The sequence below is a fragment of the Dioscorea cayenensis genome, chromosome 10, assembly GCF_009730915.1.
Source record: "Dioscorea cayenensis subsp. rotundata cultivar TDr96_F1 chromosome 10, TDr96_F1_v2_PseudoChromosome.rev07_lg8_w22 25.fasta, whole genome shotgun sequence".
Classification (NCBI taxonomy): Eukaryota; Viridiplantae; Streptophyta; class Magnoliopsida; order Dioscoreales; family Dioscoreaceae; genus Dioscorea; species Dioscorea cayenensis.
Genome location: NC_052480.1, coordinates 23,383,369 through 23,409,111, shown reverse-complemented (window position 1 = coordinate 23,409,111; position 25,743 = coordinate 23,383,369). Strand labels below are relative to the sequence as shown.

Genomic DNA, 25,743 nt, shown 5'->3' with positions numbered 1-25,743 from the left:
ATTCGTTCCAGGTCATAAATGCAACCCTGCTTTGTTTCTTTGCTTAATGGTCGACCAGGAGAATTCTGAAACACCAGAGGATGATTCACCACCAGAACCGGACGGTATTATCACTGATAGGTGTGCTGATGAGGTTTGGCAAACATTCTATTCATTTCATTTCATGCATTAATGGGGAATGTGGTACCATCCACATTGAAGCTTGCTGGTTCCATCAATGGCCAAGAGGTCCTTATACTGGTGGATGGGTGTTCTACAAATAATTTTATTCAATCTTGCATCGTATCGCACCTGAAATTGGTAGTGAAGCCTTCTTCTCACCGACATGTCACTATCGGTAATGGAGAGGCCCACACTTGTGAAAGTGAGTGTTCGGGCTCGTCGCTGAAGGTAGGGGATGCAATCTTCACCGTCGATGTCATTCTATTACCCATCTACAGTGCTGATTACATTCTGGGTGTACAATGGTTGTTACAGCTGGGCCCAGTGGTATTTGATGATGGGAATCTTTGGATGGAGTTTGATTTTCTTGGCACCCGAGTGAGATTACATAGTCTCACCCAGCCACGATCTCAACTGGCTAGACCGGCATCTCTTCGTAAGATGGACTCAAATGGCGCCCATTTATTTCACTTATAAATTGAACCAGTTAAATCAATTGAACCGGATTTGAGTCCAAAATTGAGTCAGGATGCATCCATCGTCTTCCACAATGACTTCAATGCTCTACTTTATCATTTTAGAGATATTTTTCAAACTCCATCTGGACTTCCACTAATTCGTGCCTAGGATCACAGAATTCCACTACTTCCAAGCGCGGCACCGGTTAATTCGTGCCCATTCTTGTCCCCAGTCCTTCTTGTTGAAAGAAGGAGGGGACATGGTGCTTTCATGTCGATTACCACGCATTGAATGCGGTGACAGTAAAGGATAGATTTCCAATTCTAACCATCGAAGAGCTGTTAGATGAGAATGCTGGCTCCATGGTGTTTTCCAAACTCGACCAACGCGCTAGCTATCATCAGGTGCAAATTCATCCACATGACATTGAGAAAATGGTATTTCGCACACACGAGGGGCATTATGAATTCCTCATTATGCCATTCGGCCCCACCAACGTGCCGTCGGCCTTCCATTCCTTGATGAATATGACTTTCAAGCAAGTGCTACGCATATTTGTTTTGATTTTCTTTGACGATATTATTATCTACAGTCATGACTGGAAGTCCCATTTGGTACACTTGACAAATGTATTCGAGCGGCTCCGCTATCACTAGCTCTTCGCGAAGCTCTCCAAATATGAATTTGGGTGTTTATACATTAGATATCTCAGTCATGTGATTTCAGGAGAAGAAGTGTCGGTGGACTAGCAAAAAATTCAAGCAATCCGCGACTGGCTGCAAACAACATCGGTGAAGGCACTTCGCAGGTTTTTGGGGCTCTGTGGCTACTACTGGCGTTTTGTACCCCAATTTGCGTCTCTGGCGGCACCATTAACAGACCTTTTGCGGAAAGATACCTTCACTTGGACACCAGCGGTGACTTAAGCCTTTTAGGCATTAAAGGAGGCGATGATGACAACACTGTTCTTACGATTACCCGACTTTACTGTTCCTTTTGTAATTCAGACAGATGCTTCAGGTACCAGCGTTGGGGCAATTCTCCTGCAATGTGAGCATCCTCTGGCTTATTTCAGTAAGCAACTCTCAACTAGATTGCAGTTCACGTTGACTTATGCCCGCGAGATGTTCGCCATTACAGAGGTTATGCAGAAATGGTGATAATACTTGTTGGGAAGACCTTTAACTTTCAAACGGACCATCACAGCCTCCATTCTTTGCTACATCAGACCATACAGACGCATAAACAGCAACAATGGCTTTGTAAGTTGTTAGGCTACGACTTTGACATCGAGTATAAGCGGGGAAGTTTGAATGGTCCTAATGATTCCCTATCGCGGGTGAACGTAGCCTCTTACTCTGCTTTGTTTGCTAATTCAGGTCCCCAAAGAGCTTTGTGGGAAGCTCTACGCAGAGATTATGCTGTTCATCCAGAAACAGAGCAACTCATCACGGCAGTTAATGATGAACCAGGACAATACCCGAATTTCTGGTTTCAAGATGGCATTCTCTTGTTAAAAGGGCGTGTGTGGATACCGGCTAGTTCAGCTCTCCAACCTCTGCTACTAATGGAGTTCCATGCCACGCCCACAGGTGGTCATACCGGCATAAATTGAACATCAATGCACTTAGCCAATGTTTTCTATTGGCCTGATCTCTGGCGCTCTGTTCATGATTTTGTGGCTCAGTGTACTATTTGTCAAGCTACTAAGCCCTTTAACAAAGCTCCTCAAGGCTTGTTGCAGCCGTTACCAATTCCCAGCATGATTTGGCATTCATTTTCCATGGATTTTGTCACTGGATTTCCCTAATCCAATGGCAAAGCAACAATTCTAGTCGTGGTGGATCGACTTACAAAGCATGGCCATTTCTCTGCGATGGGACCCCGGTTCACTACGCTACAGGTTGCTGGGATGCTGGTTCATGATGTTATCAAGCTTCATGGAGTTCCAACGCAGATCATCTCAGATCACCACTTTATATTCATGAATGAATTCAAGTGGGAGTTGTTCAAAATTCAGGAAACAATGTTGGTCAATAGTAATACCTACCATCCTCAAACGGATGGCCAGACAGAGGTGCTTAATCAATGCTTGGAGGATTATCTTCGAAGTTTCACCACCGACAATCCTCGGCAATGGACACGATACTTACCATGGGCTGAGTGGCACTATAACACAGAGTGGCACTATAGCATATTGTGCGGCTCAGCAATCAGGATGACCCCGTTTGAAGCTGTTTTTGGTCGTTCCCCGCCATCACTAGTAGACTATATCACTGGGGACTCTACCATGGCCTCGGTTGATGAGTTGCTGGCTGATCAAGTGACAATTCTCCAGGACCTGAAAAATAATTCACTCAGGGCTCAGTAACTAATGCGAGATCAGGCTAATTCTGAAAGGACAGATGCTCCGTTCCAAGTAAATGATTGGGTGTTATTGAAGCTTCAGCCATACAGACAAAAGTCGCAACTCAGAAGATCTTCTAATAAGCTGGCATGAAGGTTCTTTGGTCCATTTTAAATTATTGAGAGAGTGGGGGTCGTTGAACAACGTATTTCACATATTCAGGTTGAAGAAATTTGTTGGGGATCCCGTAGTGGAAGTCAATTAGTTACCACCGGACTTTATTAATCAAAGCTCAATTCTCCAGCCCACAGCTATTCTTAAGCATCGAGAGATTCTGCGTAAAGGCAAAGTAATTTCGCAAGTGTTGGTACAGTGGGGACAGCAACCGGAGATGGATGCTAAGTTGGAAGATGTTGATGATTTCCTTACCCCGTCCCTTTTTTTATTTATAAATCACACACCCCGTCCCATCCCACCGGGCTCATAATTACAAATAAATAACAAAAATTCCTAAAAACATTTTTAAAATAGATTTTTTTATAAAACATATATTTATAAAAACAAACTCATAAGAAATTTATTTAAATTTTAAAAAAAGTTCATTTACTCCTACACTATGTAATATTTATAATAAGTTAAATTAATAACGGGGCGGGGTATGGAAAAACCAAACCCTCCTCGCCCTCCCCAAAGCCAGGACGGATTGGGTCGGAAGAAACGGGTCGGTTCGGTTTTTGCCATCCCTGATTCACCTTTGAGGATAAGAGTTCGATAGAGGTGGAGGCAATTGATGCAAGAGTGGAAGATGAAAATCCAGATGCATGCAGGTCTGAGGCGAAGCCAGCGCAGCAGCATAGGCATTCCTGGGGAAAGGTTCAGGGACTTCATGTTGAATTGATGAGTACCAGCTTTGTGATTAGCTAATTAGTATTAGAATTAGTGATGTAATTAAAGTAATGAATGAATGTCTTGTAGTTCAAACAACCAAGGTTGTTACAGAGGCATGTATTTCGGTGTGACGTGTTCTGGCACATGATATGTTTGAGAAAATGCCTCACTGAAGAGGTTGTTACAAGGTTTGTAGTGATCCTTATATAAGAAAGGGTACAGTAAATGAAGAAAGTGTGGAATATTTGCTCTAATTTCTCTCTTCTTCTTCTTCTTCTTCTTCTTCCCAGTTATCTTCTCTTAAGTTCACTAAGAATTGGTGTGGTTCCTGCATCACAGTCACCAAACCATGATCTGATCAAAAGCTGCACCTGCTACTAAATAAGACTTCTATCTAAATAAATAACCATCAGTCTATATGTGAATGAAAACATGATGGACTTCTTCCTTTTCATAGAACAGATTTTCCTGAAAAGCCAGAATTAAGATAAGACAGTTCTATACTTATATGTCAGAAGACAGATGTAAAAGCTCAAAGGTTAAGTTGTACACTTATTTGATCACATTTACATTTTTATATAGCAGGAAACTGCTACTTCTGCTGTACTCTGATGGAGATGCCTAAAAAAATCCAAGATGCCCGCCTTCAATGTTTCAAGTGCTGCTTTGCAGCTAACTTTTTGGCTATTTTCTTGTTTGGACCTGAACTTTATGTTGCTCCATTATCTAATACTTCTATAATCCCAGATGCCACAATCTTGAACTGACAAGGTAAATTTCTTTGTGCAAGATTACAAGAACACAATTCATTCGGTTCCCCTACTGGATGGTATTCCATAGTTTCTAGGCTAACTAAGCTTCTAATAATGACCTGATAGTTTTCCCAAACAATTTTTTTATCAAATCCAGGATCAATAAAAATCACACCAACAAGGGATTCGATTACACCCCCAATACCTGTTTGGACGCAAGCAAACATTGCAAAGAACTCTGTGAAACTTGCAAATGCTAGGATGGGAGTATGAAAAGATATCATAGTATAAATGACTGCCACAAAAAACAATCACCTTAATATAACCCATGAAACATGCAAATATGGGATGTTTCTGCATTTTTTTTTTCTTCTTCCAAATTTGTTTAATATCATTAAAAAAAATGAGCAAGCTACGTTGTAGAATTGATGTTTCTTGTGAAAAGGAGAACATTGATCAAGACCAACAGGCAACATTTTTCAATGATTATATTGGATTTTGGTAAATGAAGATAGAGTAACAGAAATATGAAGAAAATACACTTATAAAGAACAAAATATCCTAAATTTGGATTACATTTGAGAGAGGCCATTGTCAGAGTAGTGTTAAAATATATGCTACTCTACCAACCACTATGACTAATATTTGGCAAATTTGCATATCAGTTCTTAATGTATATCTTACCTGGCTCTCCCTGTCTATAACTAAAACCTGTGGCGTCCTAAAGAAGCAAATCTTAAACTTAATAAGGTGATCAACTCAATTTGGTATTTAATGGTGATCTCTGCATATAACGTAATATGTGTTAGGGATTGGATCGATGTAACACTGTAGTAACACTATTCATGTCTACAGCCACCAATACAGGTGCATGCCAAGTCCGCACGGCTCCCTGGGCATGTTATGTGGGCTCTTCAATGGGCGCACACTTACCCGTATACACTATAGCAAATTACTATTTATGTATACGGTCATTTATACAGACGCATTCCAGTCCCCATGATTCTCTGGAGGTCCTATGTGGCCTTTTGCCCGTATGCTTCCCTAGACCTTCAAACAATGCTCCAAAAGACACTTCAAACCCCCCTTGAGTATTAGAATGAGATATAAACCAATAAGACAAGCAAACAACACAATTTTAACTTGGAAAACTCCTTCAAATGTACGAAATGCTTAGGGGTCCTATAAATTTTGGACCAATGGCCTTCCAGTCCACAACGATGACATGTATCCCTTTTTGTCTCTAATCTAACTTCGTGTTGTGGCTTTTTTTTTTTTATGTACATCAGTTTTACTATTGCGTAGTCCAAAATAATCTCGGACCTCTTCACAATGAAGTTTTTCTCGACTGTGACAATATCCTCGTCCACCGCAATTTTTATAACTGTCACTGCGACCACGACATCTTCTCTACTCATAATTAATTTCAATCAATAGTGTTGATCTAGATTATCGAGTTTGATTGTTTTGCATCAATAATTTATTATTTTGCTCCATTAAAAGAAGACAAGAAATTAATTCAAAAAATTTTGTGAAATTCTTTTCTCTATATTGTTATTGTAAGATAGAATTTTAAGCATGAAATGTTATGAATGTTTTCTTGAGCATCATTTTTTCGTCATTGTTTCTCCATAGAGATGTAACACTGAAACTCTTTTAAATAGCTCAAAATTATATTCTTATACCCTCTTAAAATCTTAAAACCTAACCATTGTATGCTTTGGACAAATAGACCATCTTGCGATGTTCGAGTATCTTTTTTAAGAATAACCACAATTCATATGAATCCTCAATGATCAAATATTCATTTTTCATACCATCGTCAAAGTAATGGCTTATAAATATTAATTTTTTTTTTGCCTTATCATTGAGCTCATTATTATTAGCATTAATGATTTTGCCATGTTCTTAGCTTTTAAAAAGAACTTGACATCGAGAATCCACTCCCATAAATATAGGGAGCCTCAAATTCTCTTCTTGTGATATTTGTCATTAAATTCAAACACTAGAAAATATAATACTAGATTAGAAGAAAAGATTAAATAAAGAAAAAAACAGAAATACTTGATATGAAGATAAATAAAAGTGCATGACAAAATTAGGAGCACATTCATACAGATAACTTATTATATATGCTACTAATCATTCATCCTCAATATATATATATATATAAATTTCCATGAATATACGATAAGCATAAAAAGAAACATAAAGAATAAAAAGAAATAAAATATACCAAACACCCTTGATTCTACCTCATCTCTTTTTATTCTTTCTTCTCTATTTTTTCTCTATATCATTTACACCATCTTTTTATTCCTTCTTCTCTATTTTTTCTATGTTATTTACAACAAATGAAGAAGGTAATTATAGATATTCAAGAGATTTTATTCCTTCTTCTCTATTTTTCCTATGTTATTTACAACAAATGAAGAAGGTAATTATAGATATTCAAGAGATTTTATTCCTTCTTCTCTATTTTTTCTATGTTATTTACAACAAATGAAGAAGGTAATTATAGATATTCAAGAGATGAATGGGTAGTTAGGATTAATTAAATCCAATAGTAAAAAATAAATTGATATTGATAGGTGGAATTATATAAGTGTTAATGGCTGCTACAGAAAAATAAGAACAGCTGCTACACTAATGTCACTTGTTACAATATCACATGCTAAATTCACACAGGCTCTCAACCTACGAGTTCTGGAAAACCTGGCCCAATGTGAACTGGTCAAAAATATTCAACATATCACAAGAAAACCCTCTACGACAGGGTTAGGCCAAGACAAAAGACCATTCTCGCCTCCCGAACTGAAGTATTTAACCCTTTGAATCTTATGCTAGACATAAAATCATATTTTAATATAAAATCATCTATTCAAACAACCATCAGCAGAACAAACTGCAATTGTTTGAGTTCAATTATTTCGAACACATCAAGAACATCGCTCACACACGCTCAGTTACTGTATGAGCATCAACAATGGACTTAATTGTATGCATGCACACTGATGAGAATAAACCAATTACAAGTGGCACACCGCTTGTTTTGCAATTGGCATGCCAGACAAACAGCCCCTGCTCGCCATGCTTTTCCAAGGGAGGAAACTCAGGATATTCAAATAATAGTCCAATGCTATCAAATTTTCAAAACCCAAATCACTTAACTCCACCGCCACACAGACAGGAAGTAGAGAGTGATCATAAATTATCATTCAAAAGGTTCCACAATTTTTCTTATTGATCTACACAACTCAAACATTATGGCCGCGGCTCATCAACACTTAGAGCGCAACCCCAGCTTTAGCAAGCCCCTCGAGTTTTTCATTAATTTGAGCATCTGTCAGCCCATCCAAACGAACACATCTCTCAACTCCCATGTCTGCCAAAGGAGACAAATATATACAATCATAAAGATGTGAAAACATTCTACCATGCTGCTTGCATGTAAAAGAAGTCAAAAAGGAACTCAAGGTAGTTTTATTTCACTTTTGGGATTAAAAAAGAAAAGAAAAAATTACATGAAACAATTAGATCAGTCAGTATCCAAAAATAACGCAATGCACCATGTTCAGAATCAGAACTGGCCAAACCAATACATGTTAATCATTAGAATACAAATTAAAATCAAGTAGCTGCAAAAATAATTTGGTTCAGTAATTTTCATAAGCAAAATAAAAAAAGCATAGCATCAGCAGCTATGTTAGTTCCACTCAAAATATTCAAATGCTAGCAGATCAAACTAAAAGGTAAAAACAGGCAAACAGAAACTTTCTGTTTCTTCAAAAGGAATTCAACAACAATTGCTTGGCCAGAAATTTTCTATTTGATGACCAGCCTACCAGCAGTATAAGGGAGAAACAACAAGAACATATCGATGAAAGTAAACATCTTTCTTCCCTATCATAACTTGAACAAGCTTTATGATGTAATGAAGGTCATAAGCATATTCCAGAAGAGGGAAGATGATAGATATTTGACAGAAATGCCCATAAGTCATAACTAAGTACTTAATTTTAACCCAAAAAAATTTCCATTTACTAAGATAGACTTGAGTAGAATTCACGCAAGGATAGCTAAGATGACAAATAGACTAATGACAATACAAACTCTTAACAAACATCAGATAGGAAACTTTAAACCAATTAACATTGTGTGCAGAAATTTCCCTTAGCTAATTACCAACTCACTGCCATCAATATGTCATGATTATGACCGAGATCAGTCCAATTCTAACAATTACAATCATACAATTGAAATCAGATGATCCAGATTCTAAAACTTAAAGTTTGCAGAAGAGTATAGACTAATCATAATTTTCCAATTCAATAAGAAAATATGTTCTAAAAGACAGAAACTAGACAAGTTTCATTCCGTTTCAAGATGGGATTGCACTGACATCACAAATAAAACAATAAATAAAGTAATTGTATCAGGTTCAGTTAAACTTTTCATGCAATTAGTGCAACACTGGTGGAAGGGTCATGCATTGTTCTAAACTACATGAAAGATATATTTATATATATATATATATATATGGCAGAATTCAAAATAGCGATCCACAACTGAGAAGTTTGCATAATGAACCCACTGACCAATTTGACATGTTCTTTCAAGTCCACAATTAACTTCATGCTATTTTGATTCCAGAGCCAAGTTAAATGAAGGTAAATTTTAGATATGAAAGTTTTCAAAATTATCACTTGGCAAATGTGTGAGATCTTTGTGCATGATTGGAATTCTGAGAAAAAGGGAATGCATGGGCATCAATATAAAAGGATATCACCAAAACAGAGATTTCTTGAAATATTAGATAGTTTCGTTGCAAATCCGGATCTTTTTATTTTCATTTTTTAAGGAAAAAAAACGTTAAAGAGGGACAAAAGCAGCAAACAGAGATAAGAAGGAAGAGAACCATATCTGGCCCAGAGCTGTGGTTCGACTCCACTGCACTCGCGGATCAAAATTGGGAGCTTGGGATTCAGTCTCTTCAGATCAGCGTAATTCTTTTGAACGAATTCACTGCACAAGTTTATTTTTTTAAAAACAAATACAATACAAAGAAATACAAAGAAGACAGGGAAGAAAATCCGGATTCCATTTGGATGATCTTCAAATATATCATATCGGAGATGGGGGATAAAATCATGAAAAAAGGGAGGGCAAAGACGGGGATAGAGAAGTACCGGGTGAAAGCACTGGCAGGGGATGTCTGGCAGAAGAGGAAGCGGAGCTCCTTGAGATTACGAGACAGATGACTCCTCCACGCCATTACTTCTCTCGGTCTCCAAACAGCCTCCAACAGCGAGAAAGAGGAGAGGGGAGGAGGAAAGGTCCCTCCTTTTAGGGCATTCAGAGAACTATTTCCTTTGGATGGATCCAGAGAAGCGAAAGGAATCGGACCAGCCCATTAATTTTAATTTTTATTTAAAAACATCTAAAAAATTCCCAAAATTTAAAAAAATAAAAATAAAAAAATTATAAAGAAAATTATTTATAAGTCCCTAGAAAGTTTTATTTTTACTATTCAGTCCCTCTACATTGCGAAATTCCATTTAGTCCGCTTTTTTAGCCATTTTTTTAGTCCCTGCCGTCAAAATTGTCAGTTAGTTCTGTGTAATTTTCCTTCCCATGTATGAAAAGTAAAAGTTGGTGAACCTTTTTCTGCCATATCATATCTCCTTTTAAAATAATGTATGGCAAAACTCCCAAAAAAACTTCCCTATCAGAGGCTTTTGGTTTTTCTCCTCCATGTTTTTCTTCTTCATCTTGTTCTTCTTTATCTTCTTCTCCTTCAGGATTCTTGGTGACAAGTACATGCAAATCAGGTGACAAGTACATTAGGGGATCTATATCCTTATATAATGCAAAATTTTCAAAGATACACATATGTAAGTTTGGAAATGAGAAAATAAAAACAACAATGCAAGGCGATGCCCAGCATTCTATCTCGCAGCGTCGCTGGCAACTACTAAAGCTTCGAAGGGAGGGAGAGGGTGAGTAACTAGTGTCCCTTAGTGAGTGGGTTAGCATAATTTTAAAAGAATATATATATATATATAAAAAGAATACAAACCGATAAATTTCCAATGACCAATCTTTCGCAATAACCATATAATCTCAAAAACCCTTTTAACATTTTTAATACTATATAGACGCAAGATATTAATGCCCAATGCTCAAAGCCCAAAACATAAGTTCACGCAAATGTATTCAAAGCTTCAAGCTTTTCATCAACTATATAACAAATAAATGTACATAAATCTCATAACGAACGTGAAACACCAATTGATCAATAAAGATCCCAACTATCACCAATACCAAATTTTGCGTAACATGAGTTTGAAAACATTAAGACATAAAACTCATCATCAAATGAATTTTTCAAAGAATAAAATATTGTGAGAGACTACCCCTTCTAGAATGACAGGTGGGCTTCACCCCCTCATCATAATCCAAGATAACAACAATCTTTCCAAAGAATATACAAGATATCACATCTCGAAAATATCGTTTGCATAAAAACCATAACTTTCTCAAATATGAATATTTCATCTCGAAGAACTGAGCAATAGCCTAAAGACACTCTCTAGCTTAGCTGTCGTCGTGACTAGGTTGAGAGTAATCAAGGTTTTCATAATCTTGATTCTTGACGTTAGCCCACTGAGAATCCATGTGGTAACTCCAGATTCCCGATGTGGATCCAATCAGGATTCTATGTGACACCTGAACTGGACAACAAACTCAAGTCTTCAAGCCACCTCACAAGGCTGGTCGTGAAGACCGTCTACTGTAGTAGAGCAAAGATCCGCCCGGTCACCATTAAAACCTGTGGAAGCTCAATAATACAATACATGCATAACCTTACTGTCCAGATCTAGGACACCATTGACTAGGGATAAAAACCAATACTACAAGTGTTGATGGCAAAAGCATATAAATATGTGAACATGTTTCATAAACCATTTTAATCTCAAAATATAAATATAGTTGTTGATCTTTGCACAAAGTTCAGGAGTTTCTCACATAAACCGACGTCAAAGATAACTGTTTAAACCGAATAAAAGATCAATTTAAAATGATAAAACCACTTATGATAAACATATTGCAATGCCCATGCTCACAGCAATCACATTAAACATGAAAAATATAATTCTACCATCACATATGCCTTTGCGTGTCGGGACCCCGATCAACTATTACATTCAGGGTTTTTATATGCCTATAAGTCTTACACATCATCATACAGTGATTTGTACAACCTATTATTATTCAGACTTTTCCTACACATAACCAAACCTAAATTCCTCAACAAAGTATCATTATGCCCAAACACCAACATTGACATAATAATTATTAAATTCATTACAAAAGCTCTCAAAAGTCAACTTTCCTCCTCTTAGGAGCATTATGCCAAACAATTCTAAGGAAAAACACAAAAACCTTCAATTTGACATTACCAATTCATTGCAACACTCAACACATATAACACAAGTTATGCATCATTATTCTTTTAAAGTATTTCCATTGCATTAAAATAGACACCTCAACCTCATGCATTTCAATGCAACAATAATTATAGTCATTAACATAATCCTTTAGATATATTTATAGAATCAAACTACATTCGAGTTCCATGCATTTTATTCACAACATCATACCTCAAAAATTTAACAATTCTATAATACAAGAATAATTAGATCGTTCATAGTTCACACATATATAGTGCAAAGCAAGTTATACTATCAACCACACAACCAAAAGCATACATCAATTATATTCATTATTCCTCCTCATTAACTTCACAATTTATAGTCATACTTTGATTGGTTTATATAGAATATAATTCATCATGATATATATGCCCAATCTCATTTATATCAATAAATTCTTCATGGTCATTATAATGTTCAACATTTTCTGTTCATCCAAAAATGTACATATATATTCTAATGAATTTAATTTCAACCATCACACCAAAAATCAAAACAAAATTCTTCAAAGAACCTAAGACAATATGCCCGAAGTCATTCTCATCATAATTGTAGGTTGTAGTGGCCAAATCAACACCCTTTCTTTTTAAACTAATCAAAACATCAATTGAAAATACGATAAAGCCAGGAAAACAATTTAATCAAGTGATTAAAACATTTATATTTATTCTATTAGAATCATGCATACAACTTAAAACCCACTCACCAACTTAGGAGATTAACTCCACAAGGGTGTTACTCCGCCGCTGGCTCCTTCCCTCAAGCCACATTCACCACCTAACCAAACACGCCCCACACACACACACACACAACCAAAAAATCAAGTAAGCAAAACAACAAAAGAAGAACAAGAAGGAAAGTGAGCAAAACTCTAAGTCTACAAGTAAATTAAGGAATTCTACAAGAGGCTTAGGGTTGGCTCATAGCTGGGTTGCAGGGTTCTTGGAGATTTTCTAAGGTTCTTGGTTTCACTCTAAACCAAAAAAACAAGGAAAACAACCAAAGTTCACTGCTCCTACAGTAAAGCTACAGTACCTCCGAAAACAAGGAAGAAGAAGGCTCAAGGATTCCACTAGATTGAAGAAATACAATGCAATCTAAACACTCCTCTCAAGTTCTGACAACAAGAAGGAAGAAGAAGAACAAAGATCAAGCTCTATCTTAACCTTATCCTCTAACCCTAGCTCCATTCATCCAAACAAAGAAGAAGAAAGGAGAGGATGAGATCTTACCTTGACTAAAGAATGGATCGATCTTTAAGCCCCTTTATCAAGTCCAAGAGATCATTCGAACCCAACCTTTAATCTCCAAAGAGTAGAAAGGAATAAGAAGAGAAGAGGATGTGAGAGTGAGAAAGAAGAAAACCAAGAAACAAGCACTCAAAAGGACTTATAAAGGCCTTACACTCATGTGTGTGCCCTGGTGTTCGACTCGCATAGAAGGCTGCACACCCACCGGGCCATGGTGTGCAGCCTTGTGAGTGGTCGTATAGGAGGCCGCACACGCACCAAGAAGTGTTGTGCGGCTTGTACACAACCCACACAAGGTTTTCGGACTCCATTTACACTCACCACACGTTCCAACAAGCTTGGTAAGCCATACCGAGTTCAATACAATACAACTCGAACCAAACGTTGAGTCGACAAGACCGAGATATCACAACATAGATAAACGTAGACATTCTCCTTTTATATAAAAATAGTTTATTTGTATTCTTTTTTATGCAAATTATATACCCGCCAAGTAGTTTTTTTTTCATATATTTTAAATTAGTATTATTGATTCTAAGATATCATATATGTTTATCTTTTATTTAATTTAATTGTTATTGTGATAATACCTTGATTTTATTAAATATAAAAATTATTGGAGGCGATGCTAAAAATAGTCTTTGTTCTCAATTAGTTGCTACTCCTCAATTTTATTATAGCGATAACGATCTTATTAATGGTGTGATTTTTATAATATCATCTAATTATATTTTTAAATTATTAAAATTATAAAATTTATTATTTATTTATCATTTTTTATTAATTGATTTAGATACTTACTGATGTATTTGTATATTTTATTTGGAGATAAGAGACTATCATAATAAATTTAAAGTGATTTCCAAGAATTGAAACCTTAGCTCTATTATAATGTTTGAAAGCTATTTCTTTAAGATTTGTAGATCATGTTGACATAATTTTGGATAATTATCAAACTTTGCCTATATTTCACTTTGAGCACACTACTTCAATTAGTATTAAAATGAGCACCTAATATCTATTTCATTTCTACGGGATGGCACTGGAACTATTACGGCTGGGTTTGGCTGACATGGATGCTAAAATGTTGACATGGACGTTATTTTTCCACTTCATATTCACACGTGGACATTCCATGCGAGCACCTGGAACACATGGCCACCCATCTAGTCTGCATCAGATGTCACGTCTCCATCTTTTTCTCTTTCTCTCTTTGATGATGGCTAATAAGCAGAACTACCACCCGAGACCACAAGCTCTTACTTGGCCACCTATAGCGGTGATGCAAGACTGATAGCTAGTCCTCCAGGGAATGTGTAGCGTTTTTTTCTCGATAGCCATAGCCCTAGGAACCAGTTCAACAAACCAAAAACCAGCGATGTGAGACTCACTCTCAACTCCGAAGTAGGGCTCAACATTTCCATGAACGTCCACCGCCACATCCTTGTCACTCACAGCCGATACTTGGCCGAAAAACTCTCTAATTGGTGGTAAAAAATATAGCAAAGGTCTCTTCCTCACCTTGTTGAGATCTCCAACTGTGACGATGTTGAGGTCTGTGTTGGGACTCTTCGTCTCATGTATTCTAAGGACATTCACTAGCGTCTCATAAAGAAGGATGTGTCCAAGATCCTTGGCATTCTCAAGATGCTTCTTATTTAAAAAAATTTGTGATTTTCAGTTGATTTTTCTCATGTTTATGATGGATTTTCAGCAGGTTTCGTCAACAATTGGGTTTGATGCTGGGGTTTTGTCTTTCTTGGAGTACTTGGAGGTGGCACCATGGGTAAAAAACGAAGAGGAAATCAATATTGTGAAAAATTATGCAATATTTTTCCAACACTTACCCATAAATACTATATGATTAAAACAACAGTTACGAAATGCTAATATAAAACTTTTAAGAGACAGTTAACGACTGTTACTATATTATTTTGTTACTAATATTTATAAATAATATTTAATTTTAAAATTAAATACTGTGGGATCGAAAATACGCGCCCTGGCATCGTGTCGATGAAGAGACACCAGGCGATATATCGAATCACAAATGTTATTTTATTTTATTTATTTTTGTCTTTGTGGGCTCTTCCTTTCCTAATAGAGGCAAGCCTCTATTATTAATTACCCCAGACTGAGATCTTAGGAACCTCCGATTAAGGGCTCAATTACAAGTAAAGGCAAGAAAATTTGCAAATTATAAATTTTTATCATTTACTACATATATATATATATATATTCATTACATCCTTTATTTTTCAACATATAACTTTCTTTATATATATATTATATAGTTGCCGCTGCCTGTGCCTTGTCACCGCGTTGCATGCCTTACTACCGCTTTGAAATGCATATTTCCTCATTGTATTGAAATTTATATATATTTATTTTAGAAATTATCGCTGCCTTGGAATAAGCTTTCGTGCCATTGCTTTGGAATGAATTCACCGCATTGGATTGATGCATCCATTTTACATAGCTCGAATGTGAGACATCTTAAATTGGGTTAATATTTGGTAAGCTCCAAAGTTGCAAAGCATGTGCAACAGTACATCAATGTAGTCCAGGAATATAAATGAAGGGATCAACTGGTCCATGCATCCTCATACATGATCACTTTAATACATCATTTCTAAAATATATATATGTATATATATATATTAATCCATGCTTATCCGGTTATCCCATATGCCTCTTTTGAATGGTGGAGCCCGCCCTTTGGATTCTTCTCTATACTCCACGTACGTATGCATGCACACACTAACATGCTTTTCCTTTTCCTTTTATTTCTCTAGTTTATTTCATTTTATTTCTTTTCATGTATACAATGGTTCCCACATGAGTATATATCCATGCATGGACAATGGCAGATCTTATGTTCCTTGAATGCAAGCTATTTTTGCCATGAATACATCATCCACTTCAGTCAATCTGACCATCAGGACTTACCAACCCTCTCTGGCTCATACTTAATATAATAAGATTTTAGCTCATCATTATTCTTGGGAGCCATATCTTAGAATCATTTTTTTTTATTTTTATTTTTACCATAAGCAAACATTATCATTAGAAATAAATACCCCTAGCTTAAAACCACATAGCCAAAGGCTTCAAATCACCACCATCTTTTTTTTTTTTAGCCTGTCACTTACTCAATTTTCCAACCTTCATTCATTTTCATTAAAACAATGGTTTTTTTTTTTTTGGTGCATGTCCTTCAATGCTATATATATATATATATATATTTAACATTAAGTTGATTTTAAAACCATGCATGCATTGGGCAATGGCGGCCCCACGTTCCTTGATTATTTTGAAGCAACCCTTGCATCAATAACTGTGGCTAGTGGTGGGTCCCCCTTATACATGATTATATACGATATTAGGTTGCATTTCCTTCTTCAAATAAGAGTCTTTTGGATTCTTTGTTTTAATGCATGTGGGTATGCATGCTTCTCCTTCATATATATATATATATATTGTCACACAAATGAAATGGGCACTGGGCTCTTTTTTTTTTTTTACTTGCCATGTGTTCTTATATATATATATATATATATTCTGGGTTTGCCATCCTGCCAAGAGGCTAAATGGCCATCACGTCCATGGCATGCATATTTGTTAAATTTTTTTTTTACAACAAATGCATAATGAAGAGTACATGCATTTCATAACATAATTGAAACCTTTACCCATTTTTTCAAGGGTCACTGTCCTTTCTATTCACACACACGCACATATAAATACATATTAATCAAAATATTGCATGTATAGTGACTGGAGCACTTTATCTCTTTTATGGTGAGACATTCTTTTTAGATTCTTTATTTAATGAATCACACATGATTAAGCATGCATATGACGGCATGCTTCTCATTCTTTCCCTTCCTCTCTGTTTTCTCTTCCTTTTTGGCGAGAGATGAAGACGTTACGTGTCCCATTTTCAACCTATCTTGTTCTTCATCTTCTAATGATTTCGCCGTGTTCACTAATGGCACCGTATCTTGACTCCAGCAAACCCAAACAAAATTTCATCATAGTGTAATGCTTCTTCCACTCGTTGAAGTCCTTCTTGAATGTCATGTAGATCTTAAATCTCTTTTGTAGAGCTTTTTGGATACATATTGCCACGTCTACATTTTCTTGTGATACATCATTTCTTAGATGCATTCTCACATGGGCTTCTGACACTGGTATCATGGATTCAACATGATACACAACTGTGGGAATTTTTCGACTGTGAGGAGAATCTCTTCGTAGTTTAGCATAAACATGTGTGAGTTTGTCCAAATCAGCATCATGTAGCCTGGGGAAGACATTTGAAAACCACAATAGATTCCATATCCTGAGAACCAATAAGCTTTTCAAACTTCTTGATGAACTCCTCAACTATCACTGTAAGCCATCGGTTCTTCTCATAACCCCCCAACGGGTGAGTTAGATATTTTCGGGCATGATTGTCACACACTTGGCATGGGTTGCGTAAAGGTTGGTATCTTCGAACAGCCTGAAGAGGTATGCCTCAGCGGTTTCCTGCATGGCGAGAACGGCATGGATCCATCTTAAAGTCTCACATGATTTCCCTCGTAAGCCTCCGAAAATTAAAGGTAGCTCCTTTATAAGCAACTATGTGATCTTCTGATAACTCATGATCTCACACAGAGTAATGGTGCTGGGTTGGTGGCGAAGGAGGCTACTTGTAGTGCAGAACGAATGACGGCTTGGCTTTGGTTTTGGTTTCAGCTTCGGCTTTGACTTCGGCTTCAATGGAGCAACAGTGATAGCGGCTTCGAAATTTTCTCAACCATGGTGATCATCATCATCTCAATAAAATTGTAACAAGGGCAGCAGACTCCAGGGTTTGCCAGGGTAACAGTGGAGGCACGTAACAAAAGGAGCGATGTATAGGGGAAGAGAAAATATCTCCCTTCGTCTTCTTCTTTCTTCTTCTTCTTCAGATCTTCTTTTTGTATGATTCCTTCCCTGGTTCCTTTCTTCATTTCTCCTCCGTCTTCGTGGGTTCATCATCAAGATTAGTAGCAGTGATGGCTACGGCAAGCGGCAGCAGCGACATCGCAGCAATTACAACAGCATCAGTGGCGAGCAGCAACAACATCAAACGACGACGACAACACCAACGATGGCATCAGGCAGCGGCAGCGACAAAGGCATCAAGCAACAACGGCGGCGTCAAGCAGCAGCAACAACGGTGGCAGCGACTTTCTTTTCTCTTTATATATATGAATATCAGTTTAGAGAGAGAAAGAAAACAAATAGAGACCTTCTTCTTCTTCGTCTTTCTTCTTTCGCCTTTTCTTCTTTGTTCGTCCACTGTCTTCTCTGGTTCGTTCTTCTCTCCTTTTCCTTCGTCTTCAATCTCCCCCGTTCTTCTCTTTCACTTTCTTCTCTCGCCTTCGTCCTCTTTTAAAGATTTCATGGGCGGTTGCATTGATCGTGAAGCAACGCGTCGGTTATGAGGCAACGTGGAGCAGTTCCACATGAGCATGACGGCCACGACGAACATATATATTCTTTATATTTTATATATTTGTTTATTTATTTATTTTATTTTATATATTTATTATTATTATTTTTTTATTTTTTTTAAATTTTTTTTATAATTATATATATTATAATTATATATTAAATATTAAAATTTTATGTCTGGTTGATCGTGGGGCGACCACGCCCCACGCCCCTCTTTTTTTTAAATTGCATTTATTTTATTTTATTTTAATTTATTATATTTATATATTATTATTTTAATTTATTATTTTAATTTATTTTATCTTCATTTGATTTTTATTTTATATATTTTATTATTATTTTTATTTTATTTATTATCTTTATCTCTCTTTTTTTTAGATTATTTTTATTTATTTATTTTTTATCTATTTATTTTTATTTATATTTTCCTTTTATTGTTACAATTATATTTACTTTAATTTTATTATCTTTATCTGATTTTTTATTATCTTTATCGATTTATATATATTCTATTATTATTTTTATTTGTATTATAATTTTTTTTTATATTTCTTTCAATTATTAATATATATATATATGATTATTATTATCATTATTATTATTTATTATATATATACATTTATTTATTATTTATTAATTAATTTATTTATTAATTTATTAATTTATTTATTTTTTTGCCTCGTGATTTCTATTTTTGGGATTGAGATTGCCTTGAGATATGTGCTCTCGGCTGACCTGAGATTTGAGTAATTTAGACCCCCCTTCAGATCGGTGCTCTCGGCTGATCTGAGATTTTAGTATTTTAGACCGCCTCGAGATCGGTGCTCTCGGCTAATATGAGATTTGAGTATTTTAGACCGCCTCGACATCCGTGCTCTCGATTGATCTGAGATTTGTATATTTTGAATATTTTGGATCGCCTTGAGATCGGTGCTCTCGGTTGATCCTGAGATTTGTGTATTTTGAATATTTTGGATCGTCTCGAGATCAGTGCTCTCGGCTGATCCTGAGATTTTGTGTATTTTGAATATTTTGGATCGGCTCGAGATCAGTACTCTCGGCTGATCCTGAAATTTGAGTATTTTAGACCATCTTAAGATCGGTGCTCTCGACTGGTCCTGAGATTTGTGTATTTTGAATATTTTAGATATTTTAGATCGCCTCGAGATCGGTGCTCTCGGCTGATCCTGAGATTTGAGTATTTTAGACCGTCTTGAGATCGGTGCTCTCAACTGGTCCTGAGATTTGAATATTTTGAATATTTTGGATCACCTCGAGATCAGTGCTCTTGGCTGATCCTGTGATTTGAGTATTTTAGACCGTCTTGAGATCTGTGCTCTCGACTGGTCCTGAGATTTGAATATTTTGAATATTTTGGATCGCCTCGAGATCGGTGCTCTCGGCTGATCCTAAGATTTGTGCATTTTAGACTGCCTTGAGATCTGTGATCTCGGCTAGTCTTGAGATTTGAATATTTTGAATATTTTGTTTAAATTAGGAAATACATTTAATTTATTTATTATTTATTTATATTTTGTTTATATAAACAGATACGATGAATAACTTCGACTTAAATTGGGATTCAAAATTGTTAATTTGTTAAACCAATGTTTACAAAAAGTGGATATAATTAAGAGACCTTTAACAAATGTTACTATATAATCTCTATAATAACAATTATAAATGTTACAATATTTCAAAATTAATGTGATAAAAACTTGTGACAACATCTGCAAATGTTACACAAAATTAAATAAAATAAAAAATGTTATTCAAGCCATATATAAATATTGGAATAAAATTCATATTGAGCTTGTTTACAAATGTTGGGAAAATATCAATAAATATCAGAATTTATAGGTACTGAAGTTTACTGAAAACGTCATAACAAAGTACACCAACTATGGAAATTCAACATATAATCGACATTTATTACAAAAGTTAGTATAGAGCTATTAAAATGGTTTTTGGTTATTTTATGACATATGATAAATGTCACAAAAACCTCTTTTTTGTTGTAGTGACTTGAGAATTGGCCTCTGATATAAAGTTTTTAGTTAAGTCTTTGTACAATTCCATCAATGTTGGAGTTCTCCAATGCTATATAATAATCATGATGTGGAAAGATCTTATACCAGTAAAATTATCACCATTAACTAGTTGGTCTGCGATAAATGGATAACCTTACAAAAAGATGTTGCAATAAGCTTCCAATTACAACTTGTGTAATCTGTCATGAGGCCCAAATGAATCTATTGATCATCTCTTTTAAATTGCCCCATTTCAATTTGAATATAGAACTATTATGGCCATATATTCAATCTCACTCAATGTCTCATCTATCTGGAGGAGCTTTGGAACTCCTAGAGATCAAATTAATATCACTTCATAGGGACACCTAGGATCTCTTGACCTAGGTCATCACTTGGTATATTTAGCTAGAGCAACATAATCGTATTTTTAATCACAAATCGTTCTCTCTATTCTTGATCTATCTGATAATTAATCTTTTATTCTTGTTTATGGTTTCTGTAATGCTCCTAACCCGAAATAAGATATGCTTGCGCATTTTGCCAAAGCTTCTCAGATCCAGAGCTCCCAAATTTGAAGGAAATGTGCCCAACATGGATACAGCTAAACCTCACATGCATAGAGATCATACCTCTGTAGTTGGATGATTTGTAACAGATAGGCATCACTATGTCACTAGTATCTTTTCTCAGTTTTTTTGTATACAACCATCCACATCTAATGGATTGTCTTTGTTGTTGGATGTTATATCGACCAATATCTTTCTATTGGTACTGTTGTGGATGTATTTGTACTTTTTTTATTTTTCTTAATATATTTTGAGTATTATATATGAAAAATGTTAAATGTTTGTATGAAAGACATTTTTTTGTTTTATTTTACGTCAAAATAATAATTTATCAAAAAAATATCTTTGTGCACTCTCACCACATCAAAGAAAATTTTGTTTAAAAAAATATTTTTTATTTTGTAATATCCGTTAACTCCAAATTTGAGTAGTTCTTTAAAAAAAGTTTCATTAAAGGGTTGTTTGGTTACCCTTAAATAGTTGTAAGTAATTGTAATATAAGTGGTTTAACATGTAAGTAGTTGTTTGGTTTGATGTAAAAGCTCCACTTACATGCAAATGGACTTACATCTCATCCAATTTTACATCATTTCAACTTACAACCTATGTAATCAAAACCTATGTAGGTTTAACGGTAAACCGGATGAATCAAGCACGGTTTACAAGGTTGACACCAGTCTCATTAGATTTCTTGGTTTACACCTTTTTTTTAAATTGAAAATGAAAGGCCGAACATGAAAGCAAGTTTTACGTGGGACCAGGGAAAGCCATAAAAAGAAATAACACATAAAAGAACTTCTATACTAAAACCTATGAAACGGAACTCTTAAACTAGACTTTCATTAGAGCATACGTTCACTCGTTGGATCTCCTTTAATGAGCTCTTTTTTTTTTAGACTTTTTTTTTGTGTGATATGTTTACTGTATGAAAAACTTTTTATAAAGATTATTTGGTATGATATTCATGAATTTAGTTTATATCTTATGAGATTTTGAATTTAAATATGAGAAATGAGATTTGGAATTTAAATATGAGAAATATGAGATAAGATGTTTGATGTTTTATATGCATTTGACTTAAAAATTAACTTATCATTTGATATTTGATATTTTTATTTTATTAATTCAGGTTCAACCAAGATCAAACCTCTTGACCCTAGAACCTTACCCTTGTCAGGTTCAATAGTCCGGTTCGGTTCTGAATACCTAGCTTACAGCAAAATTTGTTGTAACTTGAAATGCAGTAATGTAAGTGTTATCAACTCACCATCATATTCAATTTAGATTTAATTACAAATATATTATTAAAAAAATTTATAATTTAATATTTATATGATTAAATATTTTTTAATTAAAAATATTATAATGTTTTAAAAATTATTTATAAAATATTTTTAAGTAATAAAATTAAATAAATATTATAATAATGTAATTTAGTATTTATATAATTAAATATTTATCATAAAGTTATTTTTATAAATTAATTATAACAATTTTTATAACTGAAAATATTATAAAAATAATTAATAAAGTAAGTGTTTTTAAATTTAATTATAAAATTTTTTCAAGTAATAAAATTAAAAAAATATTAAGTAATTTTGAATTTAATATATTATTTATTTATTTATTTTTACTAATAAATTAATTTTTATGAAGAGAATTTAATAATAATAATAATAATAATAATAATAATAATAATAATAATAATAATAATAATAATAATAACAGGAAATTGCCAAAAATACCCCTTAACTTTGCAATATGCACAAAATCACCCCATAACTTTGTGTATCCCTAAAAACACCTTCCTTTTAAACTCAATGATTTTCAAACCCCCAAAGGTTGTAACCGGTGTTAACAGAGTTACTTTTGAATTTTATGGACGAAATTGCCCCTTGCATGGGAAGTTGTCGCAGTGCAATCATGTTTCCGGTTTGAGAGGAAGTTGGGGTTTTTTTTTTGGGTAATCCCTAGAGACAACCATTATTGGGGCCAGTTATACTTTTTTTCTCTCTTCGCCTCTTCAGCTTTTCCATTTCCAAAGTTGTCTCTGCTTGGGCATCCTTGTCTCGAAGAAGAACTTCGCTTTCCACCATTGTCATGAAGAAGAATTCCCGCTCAAGTATACTGCATTTTATCAGTTTGCAGTGTAAGGTATTGAGCTGAGGTGAACGTCATTGAAGAAGTTGTGTTTATGGTTTTTTCTTTTTATAAACGATTCTGTTAGAAAAAGAGATTTTTCGGTTTTGTTTTGTGGTTCTGTTTTTATTGGATGATATTGAAGTCTGCAGAGAGATTTATTGGCTAGGGTTTTGTTTTGGTTTTCATTTTCGTCTGTGTACACGATCAAAAGAGATTTTTCGATTATTATGTTGTGTAATGTTTACAATGTAGGTTTCCCCTTTACATTAATATGGTTGTAGTTTTAAAAATGAGGTTTCCGTTTAAGTAATGGGATTTTATTTAAACATTTAGGTTACTGTTTAAAAAATTTTACTATCCTCTTAAATTTATCATAATACTTGTTTAATGTATGGTTATTATCGCAGGCTTGTGATTATGGCGGTCAACCAAGTTAATGGGCGATGCTACTTGGCACCGGTAATGGAGACTCTGGCTGAGTTGAAAGTTCACATTAGTGGACTACACTGGGAGATAATCCGGAGAACACCATTTATAGCATTCACCGAGATTGACGCTATGTTCCAAAAGAGGGCCTTCCTTGATTCTTTGCTGCAGAGATATGACGGCCGCACCAACAAATTCAAGATAGGGGGAAGTTTGGTAAGTTTCAGGCCCGAAGATGTGGCTCTCGTTCTTGGACTGCGTTGCGATGGAGACGCAGTCATATTTCAGAAGAAGAAGAAAGCACGCTCCTCTTTTGAAGATAGATATTTTTCCAAAACCTACGAGAGACACAAAGACTCCATCAAGAGAACACTTAAGTAGCTTGTTCAGTAGAGGGGAGAAGAAGAAAATTTTGTCAAACTCCTAATGGTACATGGGTACAATCCTCTTCCCAAATACGTCCTGCACGGTTCCGAACTGGATCGTTGACTATATCGATGACCTACCTGGCATGGGACGATATGCATGGGCGCAAGTGACGCACAAGTAGTTGATGGAGGACGTCCTACAAGCGGTGGCTCCAGTGCAAGCGAAATGCGCTAGGAAGAAGACGAACACGGAGTACGTTAAAGGTTGCTCGGTCGCAGTGAACATCTGGTTTTACGAGCTGACCGGCACCGGAAAGAAGGTGCAATTTGGCAAGACCCCAAGGATGCTACGCTACGGTGAAAGTAGTTACTGGAAGCAAGCGTCGATAGAAGCCATATTGTCATCGCTCGAAGGAAAGTAGGTAATAAATCATGAGTCTATGTTTAAATATTTAAAAATATAATTTAGTGTTTAAAATATTGGATTTTTGTTTAACTATTTGGGATATCGTTTAAAAGGCTATGTAAACTGTTTAAGTAATTGAGTTAACTGTTTAAAGCATTTGTTATTATTTAAATTGAATTCTTTTGCTGACATTGTGTTGTTTAACTATGTTAGTTTCCTGAGCTTGTCGCGGTCAATTTGGATGAAGAAATCTTCGTTCGGGCCATCCGCCGGTGGGATGCTATTGCTCCTAAACCACTAACGCGAAGGCAGGATGAGAAGCCATTCTCTTCATGGCGCCCTCGACGTCGTTCACCTAATGACAGCCCAACCCGCGCACAAATTCCTCAGCGTAGGAAAAACCCCGCCCTACCCCACCCGGTCGAAACACCCTCCCCGACAGAAGATCCCTCCCTACCGAACAACCCCTCCCTCCTCCCTCGATGACAGCTGCGCCCCCCCTTGGCGACGATGTCACCACACGTCTCCTGCAGGCGTGCCAGGTATTAATGACCGAGTTCCCTCGGCTTGTTGCTCGGGTGGAGGCATTAGAAGGACGGGCACAATCGAATGCGTCGTCGCTACAAACAAATAAAGCACCCGACATGGACGTTACCCGAAAAAGCCCCGATGCATCCGAGGTAGCCCGATGATTGCCGAGGACGTGAGTGGGAAGAAGAGAATCGCATAATGAAGAGGGTCACGTTTGAAGAGAATCGCAGAAAGAAGAAAAACAATAATGTATCTCCCTCCACCAGCCGATAATGACACAATAGCAGCAACACCTGCGGTTGATCGGCCTGCTACAATGGCAGTGTCTGAGGAAATTGATCCGAAAGAAGCTACAGCAGTATTCGATACGATAGCTAAAGAGATCCCATCTCGGTGGAACCGGTGATGGCCAAAGAGATCCCCATCTCGA

General features: G+C 35.8%; 1 protein-coding gene and 1 long non-coding RNA gene across 2 annotated transcripts; both read right to left on the bottom strand.

The window, feature by feature from the left end:
• Positions 1 to 7,466: 7,466 nt before the first annotated feature.
• On the bottom strand, positions 7,467 to 10,005 carry LOC120270513 (NADH dehydrogenase [ubiquinone] 1 alpha subcomplex subunit 2). Its single transcript, XM_039277548.1, has 3 exons — positions 9,798 to 10,005; positions 9,527 to 9,633; positions 7,467 to 7,993 (listed from the first exon to the last, which is right to left on the bottom strand). Exons 1-3 carry the CDS (start codon positions 9,881 to 9,883, stop codon positions 7,896 to 7,898), a joined length of 291 nt encoding a protein of 96 aa, XP_039133482.1. The 5' UTR covers positions 9,884 to 10,005; the 3' UTR covers positions 7,467 to 7,895.
• An 894-nt stretch (positions 10,006 to 10,899) lies between these two features.
• LOC120270514 lies at positions 10,900 to 13,487 on the bottom strand. Its single transcript, XR_005539609.1, has 3 exons — positions 13,337 to 13,487; positions 12,811 to 12,881; positions 10,900 to 11,440 (listed from the first exon to the last, which is right to left on the bottom strand). It is a non-coding gene; the product is annotated as an uncharacterized LOC120270514 (long non-coding RNA).
• Between the last annotated feature and the right edge of the window lie 12,256 nt (positions 13,488 to 25,743).